General features: G+C 36.2%; 1 protein-coding gene across 6 annotated transcripts in view; it reads right to left on the reverse strand.

The window, feature by feature from the left end:
* Positions 1-1,175: 1,175 nt before the first annotated feature.
* LOC131070435 (uncharacterized) overlaps positions 1,176-25,183 on the reverse strand; it is a 44,302-nt gene continuing 20,294 nt past the window's right edge. The window contains exons 5-8 of one of the 6 annotated variants that reach the window (XM_058005962.2): positions 4,151-4,209; positions 3,796-3,899; positions 3,411-3,505; positions 1,176-1,456 (exon numbers count right to left, since the gene is read on the reverse strand). In XM_058005962.2, coding sequence (XP_057861945.1) covers positions 1,406-1,456; positions 3,411-3,505; positions 3,796-3,899; positions 4,151-4,209 — 309 coding nt within the window. In that variant the 3' untranslated portion in view covers positions 1,176-1,405. Of the gene's footprint in view, positions 1,457-1,952; positions 2,195-2,299; positions 2,338-3,279; positions 3,506-3,795; positions 3,900-4,150; positions 4,210-25,183 lie in introns of those variants that run through there. The other 5 variants (XM_058005961.2, XM_058005963.2, XM_058005964.2 and 2 more) reach the window with 5 other exon arrangements.

Consider the following 25,183-nt stretch of genomic DNA (forward strand, 5'->3'; position numbering starts at 1 on the left):
TGCTCCATGCATATTCACTATTGGAATTTCAAAGAGACAATTTTACTAGACCTTTTATCTTGCCAATTCGAGAGCCAGTTTTAATGATGTATGAATCTTTTGACTCTCATTTACAAAAATCAATTTTAACCACGGATAAACATTTTGATTTGTATTCCCATATTGAATTATTATCATCTAATGAATATCCTTTTTAATAGTTAGATAGTATTTGACTCCACATCTCTTCTGGATAGTATTAGAAAGAATATCTCTTTGAATAAATATATATAAAATACCTTTCTTACTATTAGGTTATTTTAGCAATAAGGGGCGGTATATTGAAATAAAAACCTCTTTAATTGTATGATATGAAAGATATTTAGCTCCTAGAACTTTAAACTTCACATTACATTGGTAGTGTCGGGATGTAGCTTATAAACATGTTCAGCTAAGAATAAGAAAAAGAACCCCTATACGTTCAATAAATGAAAGAATTCAGTTTTCTATGCATTACCTAGAAAGTTTCAATGCGTTTTATCAATTTGTAGTGTGATGTTAGTTTTCACTCATCTTAAAAGTCGGCTAATTTTGTGAGTCTTAATTGAATCTTAAATAATGTAAACACCATTATTTCAGTCAGCCTACAAAATTCATATATTGAATGCTAAAAATCTAATTAATAGTATTACTGTTCTTTATAAATACTTTTTCTATGTTACTTAGAAAAACATAAGCAATGAGCTCCTTTTAGTTGTCCCATCCTTTTAGAATCTTTAGTTTAGTGATATCTTCAAAATCCATTTGAAAAAGATAGAGATTGGTAGTCTTTGATATCATGATTACCTGATTAAACATTCATGCAACTACATTGACAAATGTGTAGGAAAGAAATTAAATGGATTTACATGAAAATGATACAAGTTTGTAGTAAGAGTGATCACTTGGTAGATGAGTAGGAAGCGGTTTAATATATTAGCAGATTTTTTAATCATTGTCTTAATTAGAAAACATATAAAAAATAGAAAGGATAATTTCATATTGATTTTTAAAATTGGATTATACTTGAAAAGACCTCATATTGCAAACCTGTCCCATGTATTATTTTATTACAGCAGTAGTTAATGAGCTTTGCCATTGTGCGTTAGTTTTTGGGTTCAAACACAATTATATTTGCACTCAACCAAGAGCATCCATAAAACTTGAAATATGATTCATATTTATATCAAATCTTAAGAAATGCCAAATGAATAAAACAATCAATTTCTTCACCAAAATCAATTTATGAGAAAAAAAAAAAAAGAGTAATACTTTGTCTGGTTGAAGACCAATACTAAAGAATATTCTAGTGAGGCTCGAATTCAGTTTCATTTCAATTCATGTTTCCACTTTAGAATAAGATGCAGCAATTCATACGAGTTACGGTTCAACACAATCCGAAGCATGCCATGTCCCGAGATGAATTTCTTATAGAGACCTTCACAAAATTTGAAAAAAGGAAACCACGAACAATGAGATGATTTAAAAGTAAAAATTGTCTATAATTTTACAAATATAAACATAAAGGAAAATCTAAATTAATAAATGAAAGTGAACTTTGCATGATAAGTTCTTAATTGTGATGTTAGTAAAAAAGAAAATATCAAAATAATGCTACGATTAAGAAGCCAATATTGTCACCATTAGGGAGGGGGTGAGGGGAGGTTTGATGGTTAAGTTGCGGTATTGTTAAACTTGTGGACCTTAAGCTCTCACTGGGCCATTGAGCACTGTATTAATGCTTGTGAGGGAGCCCCCCATTTGTTGTCTCACCAGCTAGCACTCAGTTATGCCGAGAATTTATCAATCAATTTCAATATTTTTTTTTTCTTTTTGTTAAAAGAGCCAAAATTGTTTACCAATGTGAACATAAAGGAAAATCTAATTGCTCAATGAAAATACAACATCGTAATCATTGAGATATAATGGCAGTCCAAAAAGGTCAAAGGATGAATGGGAACTAGCTCTAAAGAATGGATAAAAATATGTGAAAATAGCAAGAGATACCCAAAAACATATCTCCACTTATGGGCTACTAGATTTTGGATGCCAATAAAAATGAGGAAAGGCCTGGTTCTGAGTGATAAATCCAGCATTAGCGAAAATATATATTATAGAGAAAACATGTCAAACATAGTGACAAAGGCCAAGATAGTAAATTTCCCTGCACCATAAACTGCAGAACACAGAAATATTAATAAAGAAAAAACTATTTATTTTCTTTATTTAAGAAATGTACATAGAAAGATTGAAGACGACATAGCTCCAATGGCTAACCAGACTCAAAATTGGCAACTTAGCAAATACACAACTTTATTCCTGCAAAGGATTCCAAAATATAAATAAAATAAAGATCCAAGAATAATGGTTGTATAAACCTTATACAAGACAAAGATGCACAGCTGAATAGATCACCAGGGTTAAAAGGGAAAATAGTATACATTCTTCTGATTTGCATAACAGCAGTAAATATGTCAAAGAATTTGTAAGTATGCTTATCACAAGTAAAGCACGGATAGATAATTTACTATAAACATGTTTTTCAAGAAAAAGTTATTTCCAATTGTTTGTATAGAATGTTTTTCAAGACAATCGTGCTTCTATCCTTCTGAAGCATACAAAATCAACAAATTCCAACTGGGGAGTGCACAATTGTTAGTGGCTCTTTATGTTGGTCTGCTGTTCTTCTTTGTTATGGTGATCTTTTCTGTGGTCTTTTGTATGGGTGGCTTCCTTTTTAAGCCGGTATATAGTCTATATATGTTAGTTTCTGTAGGCTCTTAGCCATTTAGTACGTGAATATGATGGTGCCTTAGGTCTAGTTGGTGCTTTAGCCTGTTTGGGTTATAGTATATGTATGTCTCCGTCTGTATCCCAGCATTGGGATTGCACAGGCTTAGATCTTTGTATAGCCTTTACTTCTATTTGTATTGCCAGGGATGAGGCCCCATAGCAGAGCCTCATATTATAAATTGTATTTTGAACTTTCAACAATTTACACAGGTGAATAGACAAGGAATGTGCTAAAGGATAGCAGACAGCATTTAAAGATGAAAACCAAAAGAGAAAGAACTTTATAAGAGAATGAAATTTTATGAGTAGCATATTTGAATGAATACAAATAGCATTTAGTGTGATTTATAGCAGTTTGCTATCCTAAGCAATTAGAACTATTAAGATTATTTTTCTTCATTTTCTACTCAGACAAACATGTATGCATCTTATTACACATCAACTCTGGTATATGGTAGAAGCTGAAAATACAACAAAAGTCCAGTTCACCTACTGGTTTTAATTCAAGGTATGAATTAGAAGACACATGACATAAGGAAAGCAATATTGAACTGTAGGATCTTTGCCTTCACTTTGTTAAAGGAGGGGAGAGAAATGACCTTATTGACTTCAAATATAGATGCTCTAGAAATCTCCACCACCATAATCTTGAGAATAGTGTCCATCATGATGTAACAGAAAACTATGATGCCGTCTAAATTTTCCAAAATGAATCATTTGATTACAAGACATGATCTAAGAGCCAAATTAGCATAATTGCTCCAATAAAATTCTAGGTAAAGAAGTTTCAAGAATTGGAAAGTGTGAAGGTTGAAATGATTCTCCATGAACTTAAATTATTGCATGGCACCTCATCTTATCACCATATATAAAAACACAGGCTAAGAGTAATGCATCAAAATAAAGATGGGAAACCTGGCATAAGAAATGCCAATGAAGAGAAACATTTTCCTCAATCCAAATAAAACAATGTCACAATCTTACGCTGATTCTTAGCCTCTTGGCATGTCTCAAGAAGAAGCCTACTGTCATGAAAAGCAAAGCATATTACTTGCTGGACATGTGAAATAATATCCATGTTACACAACCTGTAAAAAGAATGGTAAGCAACATATTAAACCTAGCAGGCAGCTGCAAATGCCTAGCAAGAATTGCAGAAAACCCTTAGAAATCAAAATCCACTGACTGCAAAGTAGAATCCAGAAAATAAATTCAACTGTCTGCTAGTGATATATCATATAGCACATAAAGCCTACCTATTAATTTTATCAATGATGCATAGCACAAAATATTTGCCACCCTAGGGAAGCTATTAAGAAAATTTGAAAAGAAGGCTAACCTGCTTGCTTCAATTAAAGGCAAATGATCATTATAAGGCTTTTCGAAAACATTTTTCACCTGCACATATTATATGGAAAAATATTCATAGATAACTTTTTCACAGCAAATGGATACCAGCATTTCAAAATAAAATCCATCTTTCACATAACTTTGATATTAACAAGTCTCATCAATGAAAGTAAAATTCAAATAGCTTTCAAGCTTTCCTTGTTATAAGATTGACTTATTTTATGTTTGGTGTAGAGGAATCAGGTACTTTAAACTTTTATTGTACATTTCAAATGGACATTCAGTACCATTTTCAACCAGGACGATTAAAGTCCTTTATTTTCTCACTGATAGAGTAATGATTCTTGCTCGTGCATAACTGCATATGCAATGCCACAAACAAAAGGTGGCTTTGAAATTGGACAACCTTTGCAATCACATAGGGAAATACTGGTTGCACTGCAAGTCTAATACCACAAGAAGCTTCCTCCACAAATTCTCAAATTATCAAATACCATGTATGGACAGGTAGATAGATGCCGGGTTGCAATAGATCTACTGTTGTGATATCTTCAGGCCCCATGAAAGTAACCTAGAGGACAAAGAGCATCTAGGCCACAATTGAGCAAATTTGGTAGGCGTCTCGGATCTAACACTTGGCTTTCAGCAAGACATCCATGCAAAATGGAAGTCACCTCTGTTAAGGAAAAATAAACACCAGAACTTCTCTTGCTATAGGTGGTGAAAACAGTAGCTGTTGAAGGGTTAATACTCCTAATCTCAAGCCTCTGCAAATCAGATTTGGGGCATTTAGTCACAGGGCTATGATCTGCCTCCTACTACTCGTTTAACTGCCAAGAGAGCCTAAGAAAGTATGACTAGCTTGTGTTTCTAGAACAACTATCTGGCAGGCAGTCATGTGTAAGTCTTAGTGCCTCCATACAGAACGGTTATAATTTATGATTTTTTTATCACTTGCCTTTTTGGAGGACCATCCTTAATTATTATTTTATCAGTAAATAGTAGTTGGATATTGGTTTTCAAGCCAAAACGAAAAAATGAAACTAGTCCTGGAAATTATCAAAACAGTCTTCTGCCACTGAATGAAAGAGAACTTGAAAATGTCTGTATGCTACCAAAGCCTGGAAACATTTCATCAAGGTGCAGGTAACCCAAAACAAACTAGAACTAACAATTTTAACATTCAAAATTATTTGCCTGCTCACCTAAAAACAGTAAAGACTCTGACGCTACATGCCATTACATCAAGTACTACAATTCATTACAACAAAACTGAAGTCAAACAATGCCATGGTAACTTGGGATCTTGGACCCCCAAGTCACAGCCAGCTGAACAATGACCATGCAATGCTCGTCACTCTCTAGCTCCAATAACGGGTGTGTCAGCCCCTATCCAGCTTCAGCTCCAATCCTATCTGAGGCTTCTAATATGCTGTCTCTACTTTCATGAAATGCTTGCAGTTGCATTTTATGGGAATTACTGCCAACTTTGCCTTTTTATCGGCATGGAAATATGTGGTTATCTGGGCATGTCCAATATAAATATTCCACTAATAATTCAAATGATGATGAAACTATCAGGATGTAATATGTAGCTTGTGGATGCAGTCTTGGTGTCCTGCAACCTTCTCCTTCCATGCTGCCAGAAGAAGCAACCTTGCCTGAAGCCTCTGCTTCTAATTCTACTTCTGATTCTCTTGCTGGCACAGTTGTCAGCTACATCCTTTTGCCCAGGAAAATAAAAGTTAACATCACTCTGGAATCTCCACATTCTACTTTTCAAGTAAAAATCAGTTGAAATCATCTTGAAGGGATACCACATTGCGCTTATCCATTCAAAGTCCTGTACAACTTCCTCCCCTGTGACAAATAAAACAAATTTCAGAGCCATTGTGTCTCCAATTGAGATTGCTTCCCAATACTGACAAGCAGAAAAATGGCTGCCTTTTCCATGGTCCATAGCTCCCCTTATTCTCTGAGCTAGATGCCATAAAATTAAGTCTGCACAGCTCAAAAATTACTATTTAATAACAAATTTGAAAAGGCGTCACCACAAATCTGAATAAGCTAGTGTGACTGCCTAAACATCCCATTTGTGTAAAGCTTCCAATCATATGATACCATCATAAATTCTAATTAAAGATTCCACCCATACGGTGCATGAAAGACAAAAACCTTCAACTTATGGCATCCATCACACTTCAAATAGATATTGTGTGATTTCCTTCACACCTTCAAATAGATATTGTGTGATTTCCAAAGTGTATGACCTCATTAGAAGTGTATTACAACTTGATCCTTGGGTGTGAGTCTTAGTTGAAGGGATTTAAACTTGACATCAACCAACTCTATAAATGCAGATTCAACTTTCAGGCGAAAAAGGTTCCATAGAAAAGGCTCTTTCCCTAAATATTTTGCCATTCCTCTTCTAGACATTAAAAATTATAAGATCCAAGGCTCATACCCAAAAAGGTTCCAAAACTATCTTTTTTTCTACCCAAGGGACAAGATGAGTAATCAACTTGCAAGTATTAAAATAATATTATATCTATACTATAATGGTCATCTTAGTTGTCAACTTAGTTTTTTAGTTCATTTAGTGTTTTAAGTTCAACTATTGCTTCTTTTATTAGAACGCATAGTTAGCTTTTTAGTTTTTAGCTATTTAACTTTTTAAAGCGTTTTTAGCTTTTTAGCTTCAAGTTCAAGCTTTAGTTTAACAGTTCATTTTTTTTAGAACACCATCTTGTAAACCTCTTTATATACCTTGTATATTCATAAGTATATTCATAAATATAATCATCCGAGTACTCATTCAATTATTTTTCATGGTATCAGAGCAGGTTGATGGGATTTTTTTGAATTTGGCAATTTTTTTAATAAAAAATTCATAAGCCCTTCTACCTAGAAAAATTTCCAGAAATTTTTTAAGTTTTTGGTTTGTGGGTGTCTGAAGGAATTCAGCGGAATTTTCTGCAAGGTCGTTCTTTTCGTGCTAGGGTTCGTGGTCAAAAGTTTTTATTGCAGGTCTGGTTCGCATATTTCTCTGGGCAGATTTTTCATCGAATTTTTCCCAGCCCGCGTTTTTATTATCAGCCACGACCTCTGTGATCTATTTTTATCTCATGTGATTTGTTTTTTTGGGCGGCTGTGTGCATGGCAAAGCTCTAGGTTTTGTTTCCATGGATTGGACAAGCGAAAAGGATTTTTTATTCTACGTTTTTCGCGACACAGTCTCCTCTTGCACGATGAGAGTATTATATTTTTGTAGTTTCTGCAGTTTTTTTGGCAATGCGATTTCTGCAATTTTCTTTTGGCGACGTGATTTTGTCTACGTATTTTCCCGTGACCCTCCACGCGAATTTATTCTGCTTAGCAGCTAGGGTTTGTGCTGCCCGCAAGGGTTTTGAGTCCTTGTTGCACATAATTCGTTTATGGTTTTTTATTGGTTTTTTTCCTTAAAATTTGTCTGAGGGTTTTCACGATTTTTTCCTGAAAAAATGTCCATTGGTTTTTTTTTTTTTGTCCTCAAATATCATCAATAATTCGCAAAGTTCACATGGGATTTGGGTTTTACTATTTTCTCCTCAAAAATCGCGAATTCTCTTTTGGAGGGTTCCTGTTTTGGGGGTTTGACAGTTTTTTCCACAAAAATTGTGCTTTGTTGCAGTCTGTTTTGGGTCGCACTTGGAGTTGTTGGGGCGAACATCTACAACCATGGTATCTTGCAGTCTGTTTTGGATTTGTTAGAGCAAATAGTGCTCAGTACTCTTCAGCAAAATTTTTTGTGGTTTTTGCTAAAATTGTGTTTGTTGCTCTTTGGAGGGTTTGTCGATTTTTCCTAAAAATCGTGGTTTCAAGCTCCGTAATTTGCGTGTGATAGTTCTATAATTCGCGTGTGAGATTACATTAGGTTGGATGACTTTTTGTACTCTTGGTCATTAACACTTTGCAGATCCTGGGAGGTTCTCCGTAGCAACAGGGTGTTCTTTGCATTTGTGATCAAAAGACCTGAAGTGTCTTTTGTAGGGTATTGAGTACGATGACCATTAGGGAGGGTATTAACATTATATTAAATCTATTCTATAATGGTCATCTTAGTTGTCAACTTAGTTTTTTAGTTCGTTTAGTGTTTTAAGTTGTTATTGCTTCTTTTATTAAAATGCATAGTGAGCTTTTTAGTTTTTAGCTATTTAGCTTTTTTAAGTGTTTTTAGCTTTTTAACTTTAGGTTGAAGTTTTAGTTTAACGGTTCATTCTTTTTAGAACACCGTCTTGTAAACCTCTTTATATACATTGTATATTCGTAAATATAATCATCCAATTACTCATTCACTTATTTTTCACCAAGGACCATGGAGAAGCCCTAGAAAAGTTCAATTTTTGAATGAGAGGCCCAAACTCCTCAAGTATAATGATATAAAGAAGGTGATCCATTCTTTCTTCCAGCACTTTGCAAAGGTCGTAAATTGATGAACCTATCTTAACGCAGCACTTAAGTTTGTCATATGTTATGATCAGTTGGATTATGAGCCATGAAGAATCTACTTGGAGACTATCAATACAAAATCCTAGACATTAGCCACTTCTCTACACTGGTGTACTCATTAAGATGATTGTATTGTGTCTTTATTTTATGGTTGCTTGTATTTTATGATATGCTCCTTGATGGGCCTTCAAAATGCCCATAATTTTGTACATATTTATAAGTCTCCATCCCCATTTCATACTCAAACTTATTCTCAAAAAGTATTGAAATATAAATGTAAACAATTGCTTAAAAAGTTATAATTTTGTGTTTATGAATCAATTTTATAGTTTTTAAAATGAAATAGGTGGAACTATTGAAAGTGCTTAATTCTATAAATTGCTAACCAATAGTTAAAGGTATTTCCTTCTATATCCTTCACTTTTGTAATGCTACAAATATAACAAATAGTTTGCCATGGAAAATTTTTTGGTAGATAAATAGCTGCAAGGGTGTAATATCCCCACTTTGAAATAGAATTTAATAATAAATGATAATAATATCCCCACTTTGAAATAGAATTTAATAATAAATGATAATAATATCCCCACTTTGAAATAGAATTTAATAATAAATGATAATAATAAAATTAAAATATAAAATGATATAATTAAATATGATTAATAAAAAATTAATTAAGTTAATGAAAAGTCAAAAGACATGAAAGGAAAAGTTGTGACTCCCTCAACAATGATATATAAAAGGGAGAAGAAAACCTCATTTGAGATGGGGGATAATTGGGTAATGAGAAGTGCAGATCTGATTTAAATAATAAGTGTAGATTTGATTATGAAAGGTTGTGTCCCTTTCAAATGGTAGAAATAATGAAGAGTTGCACTCTTTCAAAGGGTGATAATGGTGAAAGGGTGTGTCTCTTGCCAAAGGGCATACATGATGAAGAGGTGTGACCTCTCCCTCAAATTGAGAGATATAAAGGGAAGGAATCAAAAGCATCTAGTGAGAGCAGCATTGATAAGATCGGATCAGAATTGTTATCAAGTTACAGGAAGTAACATTTGTGTTCTTTGCGGTATGCCTCCCAATCTGCAGGTGACATCTACAGTGCGAACTCCAACTGTAGGCTACAATCTGCGTACAGGTAAAAGGGGTTAAGAAGTCTTAAGGTATATATGTGTGTGGACATGTGTGCCCCACACACACATATATATTAATGCATTTTTATGAATACATATATCTCTAATGATTACTTATATGAATGTAGCAATAAAGATAGAAATCTATGTAGAATATGTATGTATATTTAGGATCATTAGAAAGATTAAAGAATATATAAATGAAGACGTAAATTATGGAATGGAAAACAGTAATAAAATGTAATATTAATGTGAATATATGATGGAGGCTATAGGGAAGAAATTCTCTTAGCCTAATGGAGGGATTATGATAATCCCTGGTAGGTAGTATATACTGAATATCTATATGCATATATATATGGCTTGGTTGACTAAGTTCATCCAAGAAGAGACGGATCTGGCCGATCCCCTCTAATGGACTTGGATGATGAGATGCATCATCCAAGGCAAGGAATTGACATACGGTCTTCCTTGGATGGCTTGGGTGTAAGAAATTACACCCAAGACACGAATCAAATTAACCTTCGATTTCCTGGATGGCTTGGGTGTAAGAAGTTACATCCAAGACATGAATCGAATTAACCTTCGATTTCCTGGATGGCTTGGATGTAACAAGTTACATCCAAGACAAGAATCGAATTAACCTTTGATTTCCTGGATGGCTTGGGTGTAAGAAGTTACATCCAAGACAGGAATCGAATTAACCTTCAATTTCCTGGATGGCTTGGGTTTAAGAAATTACATCCAAGACAAGAATCGAATTCACCTTCGATTTCCTGGATGGCTTGAAACCAAGATGGGTTCCAAGAAGGCGAGCTTCACAACTGCCTAAGGACATATCTTCGTATGGCATTCGTATCCTTATTATTTTAAAGAATTGAAAGTAGTGTTAATTAAGTAATTGAACTTTAATTGCAAATTAGATTAGTTATATATATATTTTTTTGTTGTGTTCTAACAATCTGTTTTGCAGGACAATGATCTCTAACTAGTAGGGACATTACAAAGGGGCAGCCCCAATGTATTGATAAAAGAAAAAGGTGATACATATTCCCATAGGTTTATCCTGGCAAGGAACCAGCATAACACCTCACCCCACAAAAAAGATACTAATCAGCAGCCAACCTATTAACAGGCGGATCCACAAACCCACATAACCACACTACATACAAAAGTACAATCCCATTAATGAGCCGATAAACAATAGAGATCCAGTTGCAAATTTAGGATTTCGCTCCACATTTGTCATGTGATCGAAGATGCATGTTGAAAATAACCTCATTTTCTTCCTTTTTCTCTACACAATTGTCAAATTACCTTCTGGATCCCCATCTCCCAGAACCCCAGCCAAATTGCCTATGGTTTCTTCTACGTCATCAAGGGCCAAAATCGCTAAGCTCTAATCTATCCCAGCCACACATTTGCTTGGTGATGAGGCAGTATTAGCATGATCCAACCCTGATGGAGGGGGGCCATCTGGAGTCCTTGGTGCAGCCTGCGTTCTACTTGGAGAATGCGATATACTTGGGGAAAGCTTTTGGGTTTCTTCCCCAGATGACATCTTTGGTATTTCAGTGCCAACCTTCCCATTCACACTTGGCTCTTTCTTTTCTAATTCATACAACTTAGATGCTTTAGTGTTGGCTTTCCCGTCCACACTTGGCTCTTTCTTTTCTACTGAGTAATGGTGGGGGCAGACATCCTTCCACCACGTGGCCTTGCTATCATTCCTTCATTTTGTACATTGGGCTGCAACATGCCCAGTATTGTAACATCAGTGGCATCAAAATGGTATACATTCGCAGTCTAAGATCTGATTCCAACAACCATACTTGGTGCTAAGAGAGATCTTTGTTGAGAGGTTCTTTGTTATGTCAATCTCGACTAGTATGCAAGCATAAGTGGTGTGTAGATATTCAAAAGAGCCTTCATCAATTCCTAGAAATTTCCCAAAAAAATTCCCAATGGCTTCAAAGAAAGAATCAAACCACTACTGTGGAGGAAGGTTTGGCAATCTTACCCAAATCAGAGTCGCAGAGAAAAATTTAGTGGAAGGATCAAACGAAGGGTGCCAAGGTTTCAACATTAGCAGGTACTCATTGTTATCCCATTGGTAGTTGAAATGATAATTTGATGTTGTATTAACAAAGGAGACGAAGGCTCCTTAAGTAAGCAATTACAAGTAAAGTTTCTAAAACATAAATGAAAGACCAAATAAAAACATTTTAAATAAGAACAAACTACGAAAAGAAAATATCCTAAACTAACTAACCAAATGATCATTATAGAAACATTACATAATTACTTTAATACCCTCCCTTAATGGTCATTCTACTAACCAAGGAAGCAATTATCATTTGGGGAATTAATCGGCAAAACAAAAGTATAAGATTTTTTCAAAAAATCGGGAAAAAATCGGATTTACAAAAAAACGTAAAAAATTGCAGAAAAACAATCAAAAACTACTTTTATTTTTATTTTACGGCATTTCCATAGCATAGAGATATAGTAGGCAAATAAAATAGACACTTGAACACATGAATTGCAGGAAATAGATTTTTGTTGTTTATATTCATATCGCTGATTATGTTGCACAAAATATACTACACCAAAAAGTTAGATAAATGATTTCAAATGGGGCACTCCTCACATCATAAAGTTCTTTTATTGATTGATTATCACTTGCCAATGCAAAACAGATTATATACCAATTTACACTCTGTTTGGGATGATGCTTTTGGCTGTGTCTCTGGGGACTTTGAATGTGAAGCATGAGCTGGTGCATTGCCCCAATGTCCTTGTGGATAAAAAGAAAAGGAAGACAGTCCCTGAAGTGAGCAACTCAGAACTTGTGATGCAGAAATTTGAGGAATTTGTAAATAAGAACATTTTCAGGAGACTAGGCCAGAGAGACTCTCAGATTATGAAGCCAATGCCTTAAGCATACAGATCTTCATATAGATAAGTCCATAGAACTTAAAAATTGGATAGGTTTTCTGTTATCTCCTTAGAGAGATACTTATGTGTGAATGTAGTGTCAAAGAATAAGCTCATTACTCTGTTCACAACTATCTACCTGTTCATTATTGTATGAGATAAGAGATAACTAGGATACAAGCATGGCTACTTGTAATGAATACTAAAAAGAAAAGACATTGGAAAACTGGAAATTTTCATTGATATGAGAAACTTTGATGAAGAAACTGTAAATATATATGAAAAAGCAAAAACTAACATTTATACTTTCTTACTATAAATATATTAACTATAAACTATATATGAAGAAAGTATTTACCGTAAATATATATAAAGGAACAGTTACTATGAAGAAATTTTATTAAATTTTATTAACAATGCTTGATAAAATTTCTTCATGGTAACTGTTTCTTCATAGTAACTGTAAACTAAACTAAACTAAACTGTTACTGCTGAAAGAATATATATTATTAAACAAAAATTTCTTTCAGCAGTAACAATACTTATTTCATACAATTCCACAATTTTAGTAAACAAAATTTCTTAATAAACAAAAAAATTAACAAAAAGAAAAATACTGTAAAAAATTTGATAAAAAGAATATATATTAATAAACAAAAATTTCTTTCAACAGTAACAATATTTTAGTTACTAAACTGCAAAAAAAATTCATACAATTCCACAATTTCAATAAACAAAAATTTTGATAAAAAGAAAAATAAAAACCTGTGATTCCTGCTGCTCCTGCGAAATTTTTTGTTCTGGTGAATGGCATATGCTCCCGCGTCGTGAGATGAAAGGCAGATGCTCCCGCGTCAACTTCCAGATGCCCCCGTTGACTTGCAGATTTCTGAGAAGGCTTCTGCAGGCTTTAAAGAAAACATGGGCCAAAATATCGCTATTTTTCATACCGTTTAGGGTTGCCTTTTGCATTGCAATTTTTTCACCTTTTTTTGCATCAAAATCGGGTTGTTAATCGCGATTTTTTGCCGATTTTCAATGGAAAAATCGTTGACTGGGTTAACCGATTTTTATTGATTATTTGAGGGAAAAAATCGGGCATCTTCCTGACTCCCAATTAATCGTGAATTTTTGCAGTGTTGCTTCTTTGCTACTAACTACCTTAAAGAAGACTTGACATAATCTGCAGGTTATTTGGTCATGAATGCATACAAGGCTGCCCCCTTCTCAAAACGCTCTGCGACATGAACCTACTGCTGAGACCCTTCCTAGTTCTGCAGAACTTCTAGATATGACCAAGTTCACCACAATCCATCCAACATGATGTTGGGTAACAAAGCCATCCCTCCCTTTATCCAGAGACACCAAGGTCAGCTTCTTAAAACTCACGCAAAAAACCCATCATGACTTTTTTTGGAAAAAAATCAGAAAACCAGAAAATAGCAATACCCTTCATGATTTTTTGTGGAAAAAATCAGAAAACTCTCAGTAGGGAAAGAACCCAAGATATTTGTGTGCAAAAATCATGCAGAAAACAAAGAAACCACGATTTTTTAAGAGAAATCGTGGAAAACACTCCATGATTATTTGTGGAGAAAAATCAGAAAACCCATCCACAATTTTTGAGAAAATCGTGAAAAAAAGCCCAATCTGTTTAAAAAAATTACTCTAGGCCATCACGAGTAGTAAACAAAAATAAAAACTCCTTGATTTTTGTGGAAAATATCAAGTAAAACCCTTCCATGATTTTTTGTGGAAAAAAATTAGAAAACCCACGAATTTTTTCACTAAATAAATTCACCAAAAAAGGACCTAAGCTTTGATCATGAAATGATAATTTGATGTTGTATTAACAAGGGAGATGAGGGCTCCTTAAATAAGCAATTATAAGTAAAGTTTCTAAAACATAAATGAAAGATCGAAAAGAAACATTCTAAATAAGAACAAAATACGAAAAGGAAATATCCTAAACTAACTAGCCAAATGACCATTATAGAAACATTAAATAATTACTTTAATAGTAGTCACAGAGAACCATGCGACGATCCTTGACCTTATCAACACCCACAATAAAAAATCCCCTCGCACAAGGGTAAATCTGAATATCGCCAGAGAGAATGGGATGCTAAGTGTTAGTTGCCAAACTCGGCCAGAATCCCCTAAATCTACCAATCAAGCCCTGTTTGGCAAAAAAAGTCACATGTTCATCCACCTCCAGCAAAACCTCCATCCCCAATTCAACTTTTTGTGTACACTTTGCTTGCTGGGCCAAACGAGGAACAAATTGCAATTCAGAGGAAGGCATGTCTCCAATCTTCACATGGTTTGTCCATACCTTGTTAACACATTGCCGTTGCCTGTGGTTGAAATCACAAGCCTGATCAGGGTTCACGAGGGAACAACAACCCAATTGGCAAGACAACTGTTTGTCAATCCACCAGTACCAAAGCCTGAACTGTGCAGTCCAAGTGCACATCGATCCCTCACATCCGATGTCCAAGGCAAAGACTCACTAATGGAGGGCAAGAATCACCACAAGAGGGTCGGATCCAATCAGCTTTCAGATTCACCCTCGCACCAGATCCCATCTGAGAGGCATTTGTATAGGAACCCTCCACACATGTAGTGTCTGGAGCTGGAAATTGTTGCCATGAGCCTATGGGAAATTGGCATCTTTCGGAGGCATGCAAAGAAACCCTAGCCCCAGGAGCTTTCTGCAGAGGCGACATTGTGCTCATAGTGTAGTTTGCCATGGAATTTTAAGGAATACTATGTTGCTATAATAGAGTAAAAACTCTGAAATTACTCACAGCACTCGCAAGTAATCGCAAGTCAAAATTGGCACCAAGTAAGTTCCACGAAGAGTTGGCCACAAGTTATTACAAAGACTCACTGAAATTCCAAGCAAAAAAATTGCAGAAAATTTTAAAGAACGCTTAAGTTAGGATTTGATTCACCCAAATAAAACTAATAGAATGGTAAGTGACTTCATAATTTAAACTTACACAGTTTTAGACATCATGACTACTGAGGGTTTGGCCATTTTAGATGTGCATGCACCATGAAGGTTTGTGCTGTTTTCAAAGCCTTAATTTGTGCAAGAAGATGAGGCCCTGTACCCCACAAGGCGTATTGCCCCTCAACTCCACTAGGGGCGCTACCCCTCAACCCCACTGGGGCTCCAACCTCTCGACCTCACTGGGAGCTCCAACCACAAACCCCCACAAGAGGCACTACCCCTTTACCCCATTGGAGGCTCAGCCCTCAAACCACCACCCCCACCACTATCTTGCTACCATCTCCAAATCTAGGCCCTTAGTTGCCCTATTCACGAGACCCATAAGCTAGTTTCACCAATGCTCACCTTAATATAGATAGATCATAGAACCATATTCACAATGAGAACAAATACATACATGATTATTTTTTTTCTTGTTCTTCGTCTTCTGCTAGGATTTATTTCCATTTTCTGGTGCTGAAAATAAATATGGCATCTACATGTGGGAGACCTGGCAAGTCTAAAGACTTGGTTTTTGGTCAATAATACATATTGAGCTCTAATTTTGATTTATTTATGAAGGAAAACAGTAATATATGTATTTTTAGAAAATGATATTTAATAATGTGTATTTTTAAATATTCAATAAATTTGCGAAGAATTTGTGAAGTTATTGCCAAATTTTTCCCCAAGTTTTTGCCAAAGTCCTGAGTTTCTAAAATTACCGAAATTATTGTTAAACTATGGTTGCTATGGAAAATTGTGCCACTTAACAAGGCAAGCTACAGAAAGGAAAAAGGCAAAACTGCTGCTATAGAAATGTTGCAGAAAGGCAGTATTTTGTTGTTGTTACCATGGAAGTAGGAAAGCACCAAAGACGTCATAATTGATGTGGAAAGTAAGACAACAGTTGTAGAGTTTATTAATTTTTATCTGCTGCAGAACTTTTCATGCATTTTTATGTTTGCTATCAAACCTGTCATCCTATATGGCAACAAAAATTTTCCTGCTATCTTCTCTTATAACTGTGTAAAAGCAGCAGATACTTCACACAAAATTATGGTTGTAAGAGAGCACCTCAATAGAGCAAGCCAAAACAATGGGCAAGCAGTTGCACACAGATTACTGGCAGTTCCCATCAGTTTGTTTATATCCACCTGTTACAAAGTTTAAAACACCTAGACCTACAATCTGGTAGATTTAGCATTAGTTATAGAAAAGAGGATCTAAGTGGTTTCACTTTCAAATTTAGCTAGAGTACTTTTTGGAAGAGGTTCCAAATAAATTGGGTCACACCAGACTATAAACAACATAACATAGTCATGATTGTGATTCAGACCTAAACCTGACAAGGGGAAGATATTGATGCAAAACATATTACTAATTTAATTATTATTAATTTGCATTAGGGACAAAATTGCACATCACTTCTTTGGGAAACGGCCCACTCCCAGAAAAAGCGTCCAGTGAATTTCCAGTATAGACCCCTTGTGTGCATGCTATGAACAATGCATTCAAGGACATGAGAAAATTTGACTAGATCAAATAGGTTGTAGCCAATGTGAGAGATGTGTAGATTTTTATTTGCAATCACCACACTACTATTGTGGTCCTTCTCCATTAAAAAAATTGTGAAACCTATATAGTTGCATCATATTCAATTCTCATAGAGAGGATGGTTGAGTTGCAAGGGGAGCCCTTACAAATGATGGTGATAACACGAGAGGGTGAAGAAAGAAAAGACTTGCGACTATACATAGTACCTTCCATCTCATGAACAATAAGACAATCCAATGCATGGGGAATCCAATAGCATGATGGGATGTAGACCCGATCACAATTTAATAACTATTTGCTTGTGTGGTATTCAATTCCACAGTACCCAACATAAATGCAATGCATGAATGAATGTTGGCATGCATTGTGTATTTTCTTTGTGCAATGGCCATTAATCTGAATTCCCACAGTATCTTAAACTTGTGCAGTATTACAGGGTTTCCAATGGAAGAGAAATTTCAAATTCCTTCCACAAAACTTGCGGCAAATCCATCCTCTCCAGCATTATCACAATCATCCTTCCCCCACACTGTCTATTTGATTTGTTTTACTACATGGTGGAGATTACAAAGAAGAATTAAGATTTGCAAAAATAAAGGGTTTTATAAAGCTGAACAAACATGTTGCTGTAGAATTTCGGGATGGGTGGAGTTGTTAATTGTCAAGAGCCAGAAAATACACAAGAGGTAAGCATTGTTGTGTGGGCAATTTTTTAAGGAGCCAAACAAACATAATTCCTAAAGAGATTCCAAGGTTTCAATGACTGATTTGCCCAAGGATTTGCTATAGGTCCGTATGATAACTCAGTCACAATTAGAGGCCTCTGCAATGTACTCAATGAGGACCTAGTAGCTTAAGCAACTAGCCTGCTAATTGATGGTGAAAGATAATGTTAGGATCACGTCTAAGTCGCTGAATACTGTACGACATTCCCTCTACCAGGCAGGAAAATCTAGGAATTCAGTTGTGGTACCTATCATTTTCACATTCTGTCGCAATTAAGGTATAGGAGGAAGATTAACCTCTCATTTTACCTAATGAATGCATTGAGAAGAATGGCTACAGAAGTGCATAGAGAGAAGAATGATTAAATTTTGGCCCATCATATATTGATCAAATAAAATTATTGAAACCCTCTGGACAATAAGACCAAGGGTTACATGGGACTAGTGGCTAACGGAGGGCATTGGGTTTTATCAAGCAAATATACATTATTTGTGAGGGCAGATTTTCTTCCTTGTGTAACTATCATTTTTGCATCCTGTCACATTTAAGGTATGGGAGTAGAATTAACCTCTCATTTCACCTAATGAAAATGTTGAGAAGCATGGCTATAGAAATGCAGAGAGAGAAGCAATGAAGTTTGGCCCACCATGGATTGATCAAATTTGACTGTTGAAGCCCTCCAAACAAAAGACCAAGGGTTACATCAACATGAGACTAGTGGCTAGTGGCGGGCACAGAAGTTGTTCCAGCTCAAGTGGCCAACACCCAAAATGGCAAACTTGTCGATGTAGAACAAGTTGAGTCAATTGTGTGAAACCTGTGGTCCCCAACTACCTAGGTTGGGTCAGTCTCAAAGAATTACAATTACACCTCAACAAGATATGCAAAAAGAAGGTGAACCCAATAGAGTCATTTTGGAGGGAAAATGATGCAAATTGAGTCTAGAGTGTCAAACAGAGCAGAAAAAACACAAACACTCCTACAATCATGGGAACAAAAGGATGTAGAAGATTACAGAAAATATTACTGAAACATGACCATTATAGCAGTCTCCAAACTGAACAATTATGGACAATACAATTTCTTACAAATTGATACTTGATCAATTTCTATACTCTAAGTGAGATTAGTTGAAGATACTTTGCTTTGCATTTTAAGTGCATATTTATAAACATCGAGGTCCCTCGAAACCCATTACAATCTCCCATGGATCAGGATGACCCTCCCAATTTTGCAAGTGGTTGCAATCAAGTCACCAAGTTTGTGTCTATGTTCAAGTTCAGTTAAGACATACTTTGAAACAAGTTTGTCAACTAATAAAACTTGTGAAAAATGTGATTAAATTCAGATAATATAAACCTACAAATTTTATTTTTAATATGAAAATTGATTTAATTGTATTGAATTAAAAATATTTAAGTTTAAATATATTATACTAAATCTAAAACCATTAGCATTTAGTATATTATGTTAAATTTAAAATATTATTTTAAATACTAAAATTTATATAATTTTAAAAATTTAATCAAGTGCTAATAATATTATAAATATTAATAGCTAATATATAGAATAAAGAATATTGAGGGGTTGACCCCGTAGTGCAATGGTTGTTGCAAGCCAATTGTTGATAATGGGTCATTGGTTCGATTCCCACTTGGGGTTGATGCTTGATGATGTTTGAACGGAGATCGCTGGTGGCTGTTGGAGTATGAACGATGACAGAATGAGTGGAGAGGAGTAATAAGGAGAGGAGATATAAGGAAAAAAGGAGAGATACAGAGGAGATAAGGAGAGATAAGGAGGAGTGATAAGGAAAGTGATAAGGAGAGATAAGGAAGAGATCGAGGACAAAAAGAGGTGCTAATGCCTCGCAATTAAATACGATGGACTCGGGGATGGGGTCCCCCAATGTGGCCCCACTAGTTCAAAGCTCTAGTCAAAAGCAATCACCAATCAAAAAATAAATAAAAAATGAAGAATATTGATATATATTATGAATTATTAAAATTATTGACATTACATTGTAAATACTAAATATTTAAACCTAAAAAAATAGATTTAAAAACATAACAAAAAAAAAAAAAAAAAAAAAATACATAATGAAAAAAAACATTAGTGTCTTTTGTAAACCTACCTCTATTGTTGATGTTGACAATGGCTCTGTTGATCTAGAGCACAGTTACTCCTCAAATAGTTCTCCATGAAAAAAGGGTGCAAATCAAACACCAATTGCCATGTTATATTCCAAATCAATCTAGGTTTGTACTTTGTGTCTTCCATATTTCCATCTACTATGTGTTTTCCCTTCCTAAGTATGTCTTTTCTTCCAACTTTACTCACCCTTTCTTGTGTCAGAGTTTTAGAATTCTCCATCTTGTCATGCCCTCCACCTATCGCTCTCCCCGCCATCGTATTTCTCAAAATTCTCCAACTCGTCATGCTCGTGCTCAATCCCCAATGCCTCACCCTCTAGTTGAGTCTTGTGTATAGTAGACCCTTGATCCTTGAAATTTCTGCCTATGTCTCCTTTCTAACTTCCCAACCTGTGTCCTACCATTTCTAGTGGTTTGTTTTTAGCACCATTATTTGTGGAATCTTTCCACCCATGATCGTTGTTCAAATTTAAAGTCATTGGTGTTCTTGGTAGCCAACTTGTTCTATTTGTGGACAGATATAAAACAGCAATTGTTTTCATTTTGGTTCATCATCTACACTTAATCTGAAAAATAATTGAATGATTTATTCATGAATATAGAACGTATATAAAGGAATTATAAGCCAGTGTTCTAAAAAGAACGAACCGCTAAACTAAAGCTTCAACATGAAGCTAAAAGGCTTAAAAGCTAAAAGGCTTAAAAGCTAACTATGCATTCTAATAAAAGAAGCAATAGTTAAACTTAAAAGACTAAACAAACTAAAAAGCTAAATGACCATTAATAAAGAATTAAATATTCTAATACCCTTCGTTAATGGTCATTCTATCTACTACACTAAGTTGCCCTCTAAATATGACAAACTTTGCTTGGCTCGGAGATTTGGTGAGGATATCTGCAGTCCGATCTTCTGTTGGAATGTACTGAAATATAACCGATCCATCTTCAACATGCTTGCGGATGAAATGACAATGAAGTTCCACATGCTTGGTCCGCTCATAAAAGACTAGATTTTTGGCTAATTTCAGAACCCCTTGATTATCACAAAACAAGGGAGTAGGTCCCGGTTGAGACATTTACATGTCTGCAAGTATCCTACGTAGCCAAATTGCCTCACAAGCTGCCTTAACAGTTCCCTGATATTCTGCTTGAGTCGAGGAAAGAGCTATTGCATGCTGCTTCTTGCTGGTCCATGTGATTGCACCTGTGCCCAAGCTGAAAACATACCCTGAAGTTGACTTTTTGTCATCAACACAATCTGCCCAATCTGAGTCTGTAAAAACCAACCAACCTAGGATCTTTGCTCCTATTGTACAGAATGTCAAAATCAAGATTGCCATTCACATACCTTAGCACACACTTCACTGCAATGTTCAACATTTGGAGCTGACATGAAGCAAGAAATATAGCTCACAGCATAACTAATGTCAAGTCTAGTGGCGGTGAGATAGATGAGGCTGCCCAGTAGTTGCCTGAATGAAGATTCGTCCACTACCAGTGATTCTAATTTGGCTGAAAATTTCAGCCCTATCTCCATAGGTGTAGATGCAGGTTTGCAATCTTGCATCCAAAATTTATCCAGCAAGCTCTTGGCATACTTTGACTGAGAAATGAATATGTGGCTATCAGTCTGCCAAACCTCTACACCGAGACAATAATGAAGAAGTCCCAAATCTGTCATATCAAAATTCTTGCACATATTTTGATTGACTTGCTTGATCAAATGTGTTGCACTACCAGTAATGATGAGATCATTAACATAGATGAATAGAAATAGAATATCACCACTAATATGCTTGGCATACAAATTGGGATCAGAAGGACTCCTCTGAAAGCCTTGATCAATTAAGTACTTATCAATTTTATGTACCATGCACGAGGAGCCTGTTTGAGGCCGTAGAGTGCTTTGATAAGTCTACATACCTGGTGTTCTTTACGGGCAACCTTGAAACCTGGAGGCTGCGTGATGTAGACTTCTTCCTGCAAATCACCATTGGAGGAAGTATTCTTGACATCCATTTGATGGATTTTCCATCCAAACTAAGCTGGGAGAGCGAGGACAAGCCAAATGGTACTCATCTTAGTTGTTGGAGCAAATGTCTCCTCACAGTCGATGCCCTCCTTCTGTGAAAACCCCTTTGCTACTAATTGAGCCTTGTACTTATCAAGGGTTCCATAAGCTTTATACTTGACTTTATACACCCATTTGCAGCCAATAGGCTTCTTACCTGGTGGAAGATCTAACAACACCCAAGAGTTTTTCTTTAGAAGACTATGTTGCTCAACTGCCATATCATGTTCCCACTCAGGTACACCTTTAGCCTCTAAATATGTTTGAGGCTCATAAATACTGTGAATGTTGGCCATAAGAGCAAAATTAACTGTGTCTTGCTTACTCTTGCCTCTAGCTGATCTACCCTCAATGAGCTCATCATCATGGAGATTGCCAATGGTCTTGGCCCACCACTTAGGCCGAAGAGTAGAAGTACCAACATCTCTTGCAAGATGAAGAATATTACTTGGAATATCTGGAGCAAGCTCAACTAGATGTGGATCCAGATGTTCCTAAGGAAAGTAAAAGTGGCACAATGTCATGCCTAGGAGACCCCACAACTGTAGAGTCAACTGAATCCCTCCCATCAGGTGCAGCTAAGGGAAGGCGAACACCCATATTTGTAGCCTTTGGAGGCTGACCCTCTGTGCTCAAAAGAGGAGGCCCTTGTTCTTCATCAAACACCACATCTTGACTAAATATAAGATGATCAATGTCTACATCAATCAGCCGATAAGCCTTATGGTTGTCACTGTAGCCAGTGAACATCAATTTTTGACTCTTGGAATCCAGTTTGGTGCACTTGGCATCTGGAATCCAATCATAAGTTGTGGAGCCAAAAACTTTCAAATGACTGATTTTGGGCTTCCTGCTAGATCAAGCTTCCTCTGGAGTCATCTTCTTAACAGCCTGTGTGGGAGACCGGTTCAAAAGATAGACTATAGTGAAGACCACTTCTGCCCAAAATTGCTTGGGAACATTTTTGTGCACCAACATAGACCAAGCCATCTCAGTGACTGTACGGTTCCTACGCTCAACAACACCAATTTGCTGAGGGGTGTAAGGTGTTGTAAGTTGATGCTTAATGCAGTTGGTGAAATCTATAGAACAAAATTCCCCTCCATTGTTGGATTGAAGAGTGACTATTTGACAGCCAAACTCTTTTTCCCGTAAGGCCTTAAACTTCTGAAACATGTTGAACACCTCTAATTTCTGCTTAAGAAAATACACCCACGTGTCTGCTAGAATCATCAACAAATAGTAGAAAATACCTGCATCCAATGACTGATGGAGTGTTCATGGGACCACAGATATCCGCATGAACTAGCTGCAAGACCTTGGATGCTCTCCAAGCATCTCCATCTGAAAACAGAGTCCTACGCTACTTTCCAGCCTGACAAGCTCTGCAAACTCCATGATTCTAAGTTTGAATCTTTGGTAATCCTACAACTAAATCCTCCCAAACCAACTGAGAGAGAGAGTGAATATCCAAGTGCCCATAATGTTGATGCCAAAGATTGTTGATGGAAGTACTTTTGGGTGCCAAGGTGTGCTCCTGAGAATCACCAGAATCAACAAGTCTATAAAGACCATGATCCTCAACACCAACAACAACTGTAGTGCAAGTCTCCCTATCACCAATGTTGCACTTGTGCAAACCAAAGACGACATCCAGTTGCGCAGAATGAAGCATAATCTGACTGATTAACAATAGATTGAGCGCCATCCTAGGTACAAAGTATACATCGAGAAATATCAAATCCCTCCCACCAGATGAAAACTAAACGTTGCCCTTTTCGACAACAGTACACTCTTCGCCTCCTCCAAAAATCACTGTATTAGTGAAAGGCGCATACTCTGTAAACCAACCCCGATGATGTGTCAAATGCCAAGAGGCACTAGAGTCAATGTACCAGGCTGATGATTGCACATCATCAAATGGGCATTGGGCCATGAACACACAGAAGGCAGATTCCTTCTAATCAAGATGTGTGGCAGAATTGGCCTTCTACTTAGACCCTCCCTGTTTGGATTGCGTGGATGCTATCAACTTCTGGCAATCTTTCACCAAATGTCCACACTGGTGACAGTAGTTACACTATACACCCTTCTTCTTCGAAGATTGTTGAGGTTGACCTTGACCTTGTCCTTTCTACTGGAAGGACTAAGCTTTACTCTTGTTCTTATCTGAAGCTTTGGTTGTGAAAGCCTGTTCAGTGGACAAACTAGCGCTACTTCCAAACTATTGCTTCCATCTATCCTATTGTAGAAGCTTGTTGCAGAGATCGATAGACTTCAAATCAAAACTGGTAGAAGAAATATCGAGCATATCAATGAAATGCTCGTAGGATTCAGGGCAGGCTTTTCAGCGTGATCACTACCATATCCTCTTCCTCTATTTTTCAGCCTATAGCTTCCAACTGGTCACAAATGTCTTTGATCTTCGCAAGATGTGCCTAGATAGATGTCTTCTCATCCATCATGATAGAAAACAGCATACTTTTCAGAAAGAAAGCTCGGCTCTTGTCGTAAGTTTCATGAAGATCCTTCAAGAGATCCCAAATCTCTTTAGCTGTTTTCCCTGAAGGCAGTTGAGAGAGTTGATCATTTGTGATGGATAACTTGATGAGCATGACAACCTCTCGAGTGCGCTCATCAAATTTACCCTGGTTTGAACCTGTTGCTGCAGGACGAGTAGCCATGCCCAAAACAATATGATCAAGGCAACAATACTCAAAAATGGTAAGCATGCACTGTTACCAAGTGTTGTAGTTGCGGCCATTGAACTTCTGATTGTGCTCCAACATGATGTTGGTCAAAGACGCCATCACGAAAACCAAGGTTGAACGTGGTCAACCTTGTGAAGGCACAAAAAATGTAATATCCCCAAACTGGAGTTTTGCCTCCCTTCTGATGTTTAAATCTGAAATCTTTGACCAGCAAATGTGTTTTTGGATTTTTGGTGAATATTGAAGTT

The sequence above is a fragment of the Cryptomeria japonica genome, chromosome 3, assembly GCF_030272615.1.
Source record: "Cryptomeria japonica chromosome 3, Sugi_1.0, whole genome shotgun sequence".
Lineage (NCBI taxonomy): Eukaryota > Viridiplantae > Streptophyta > Pinopsida > Cupressales > Cupressaceae > Cryptomeria > Cryptomeria japonica.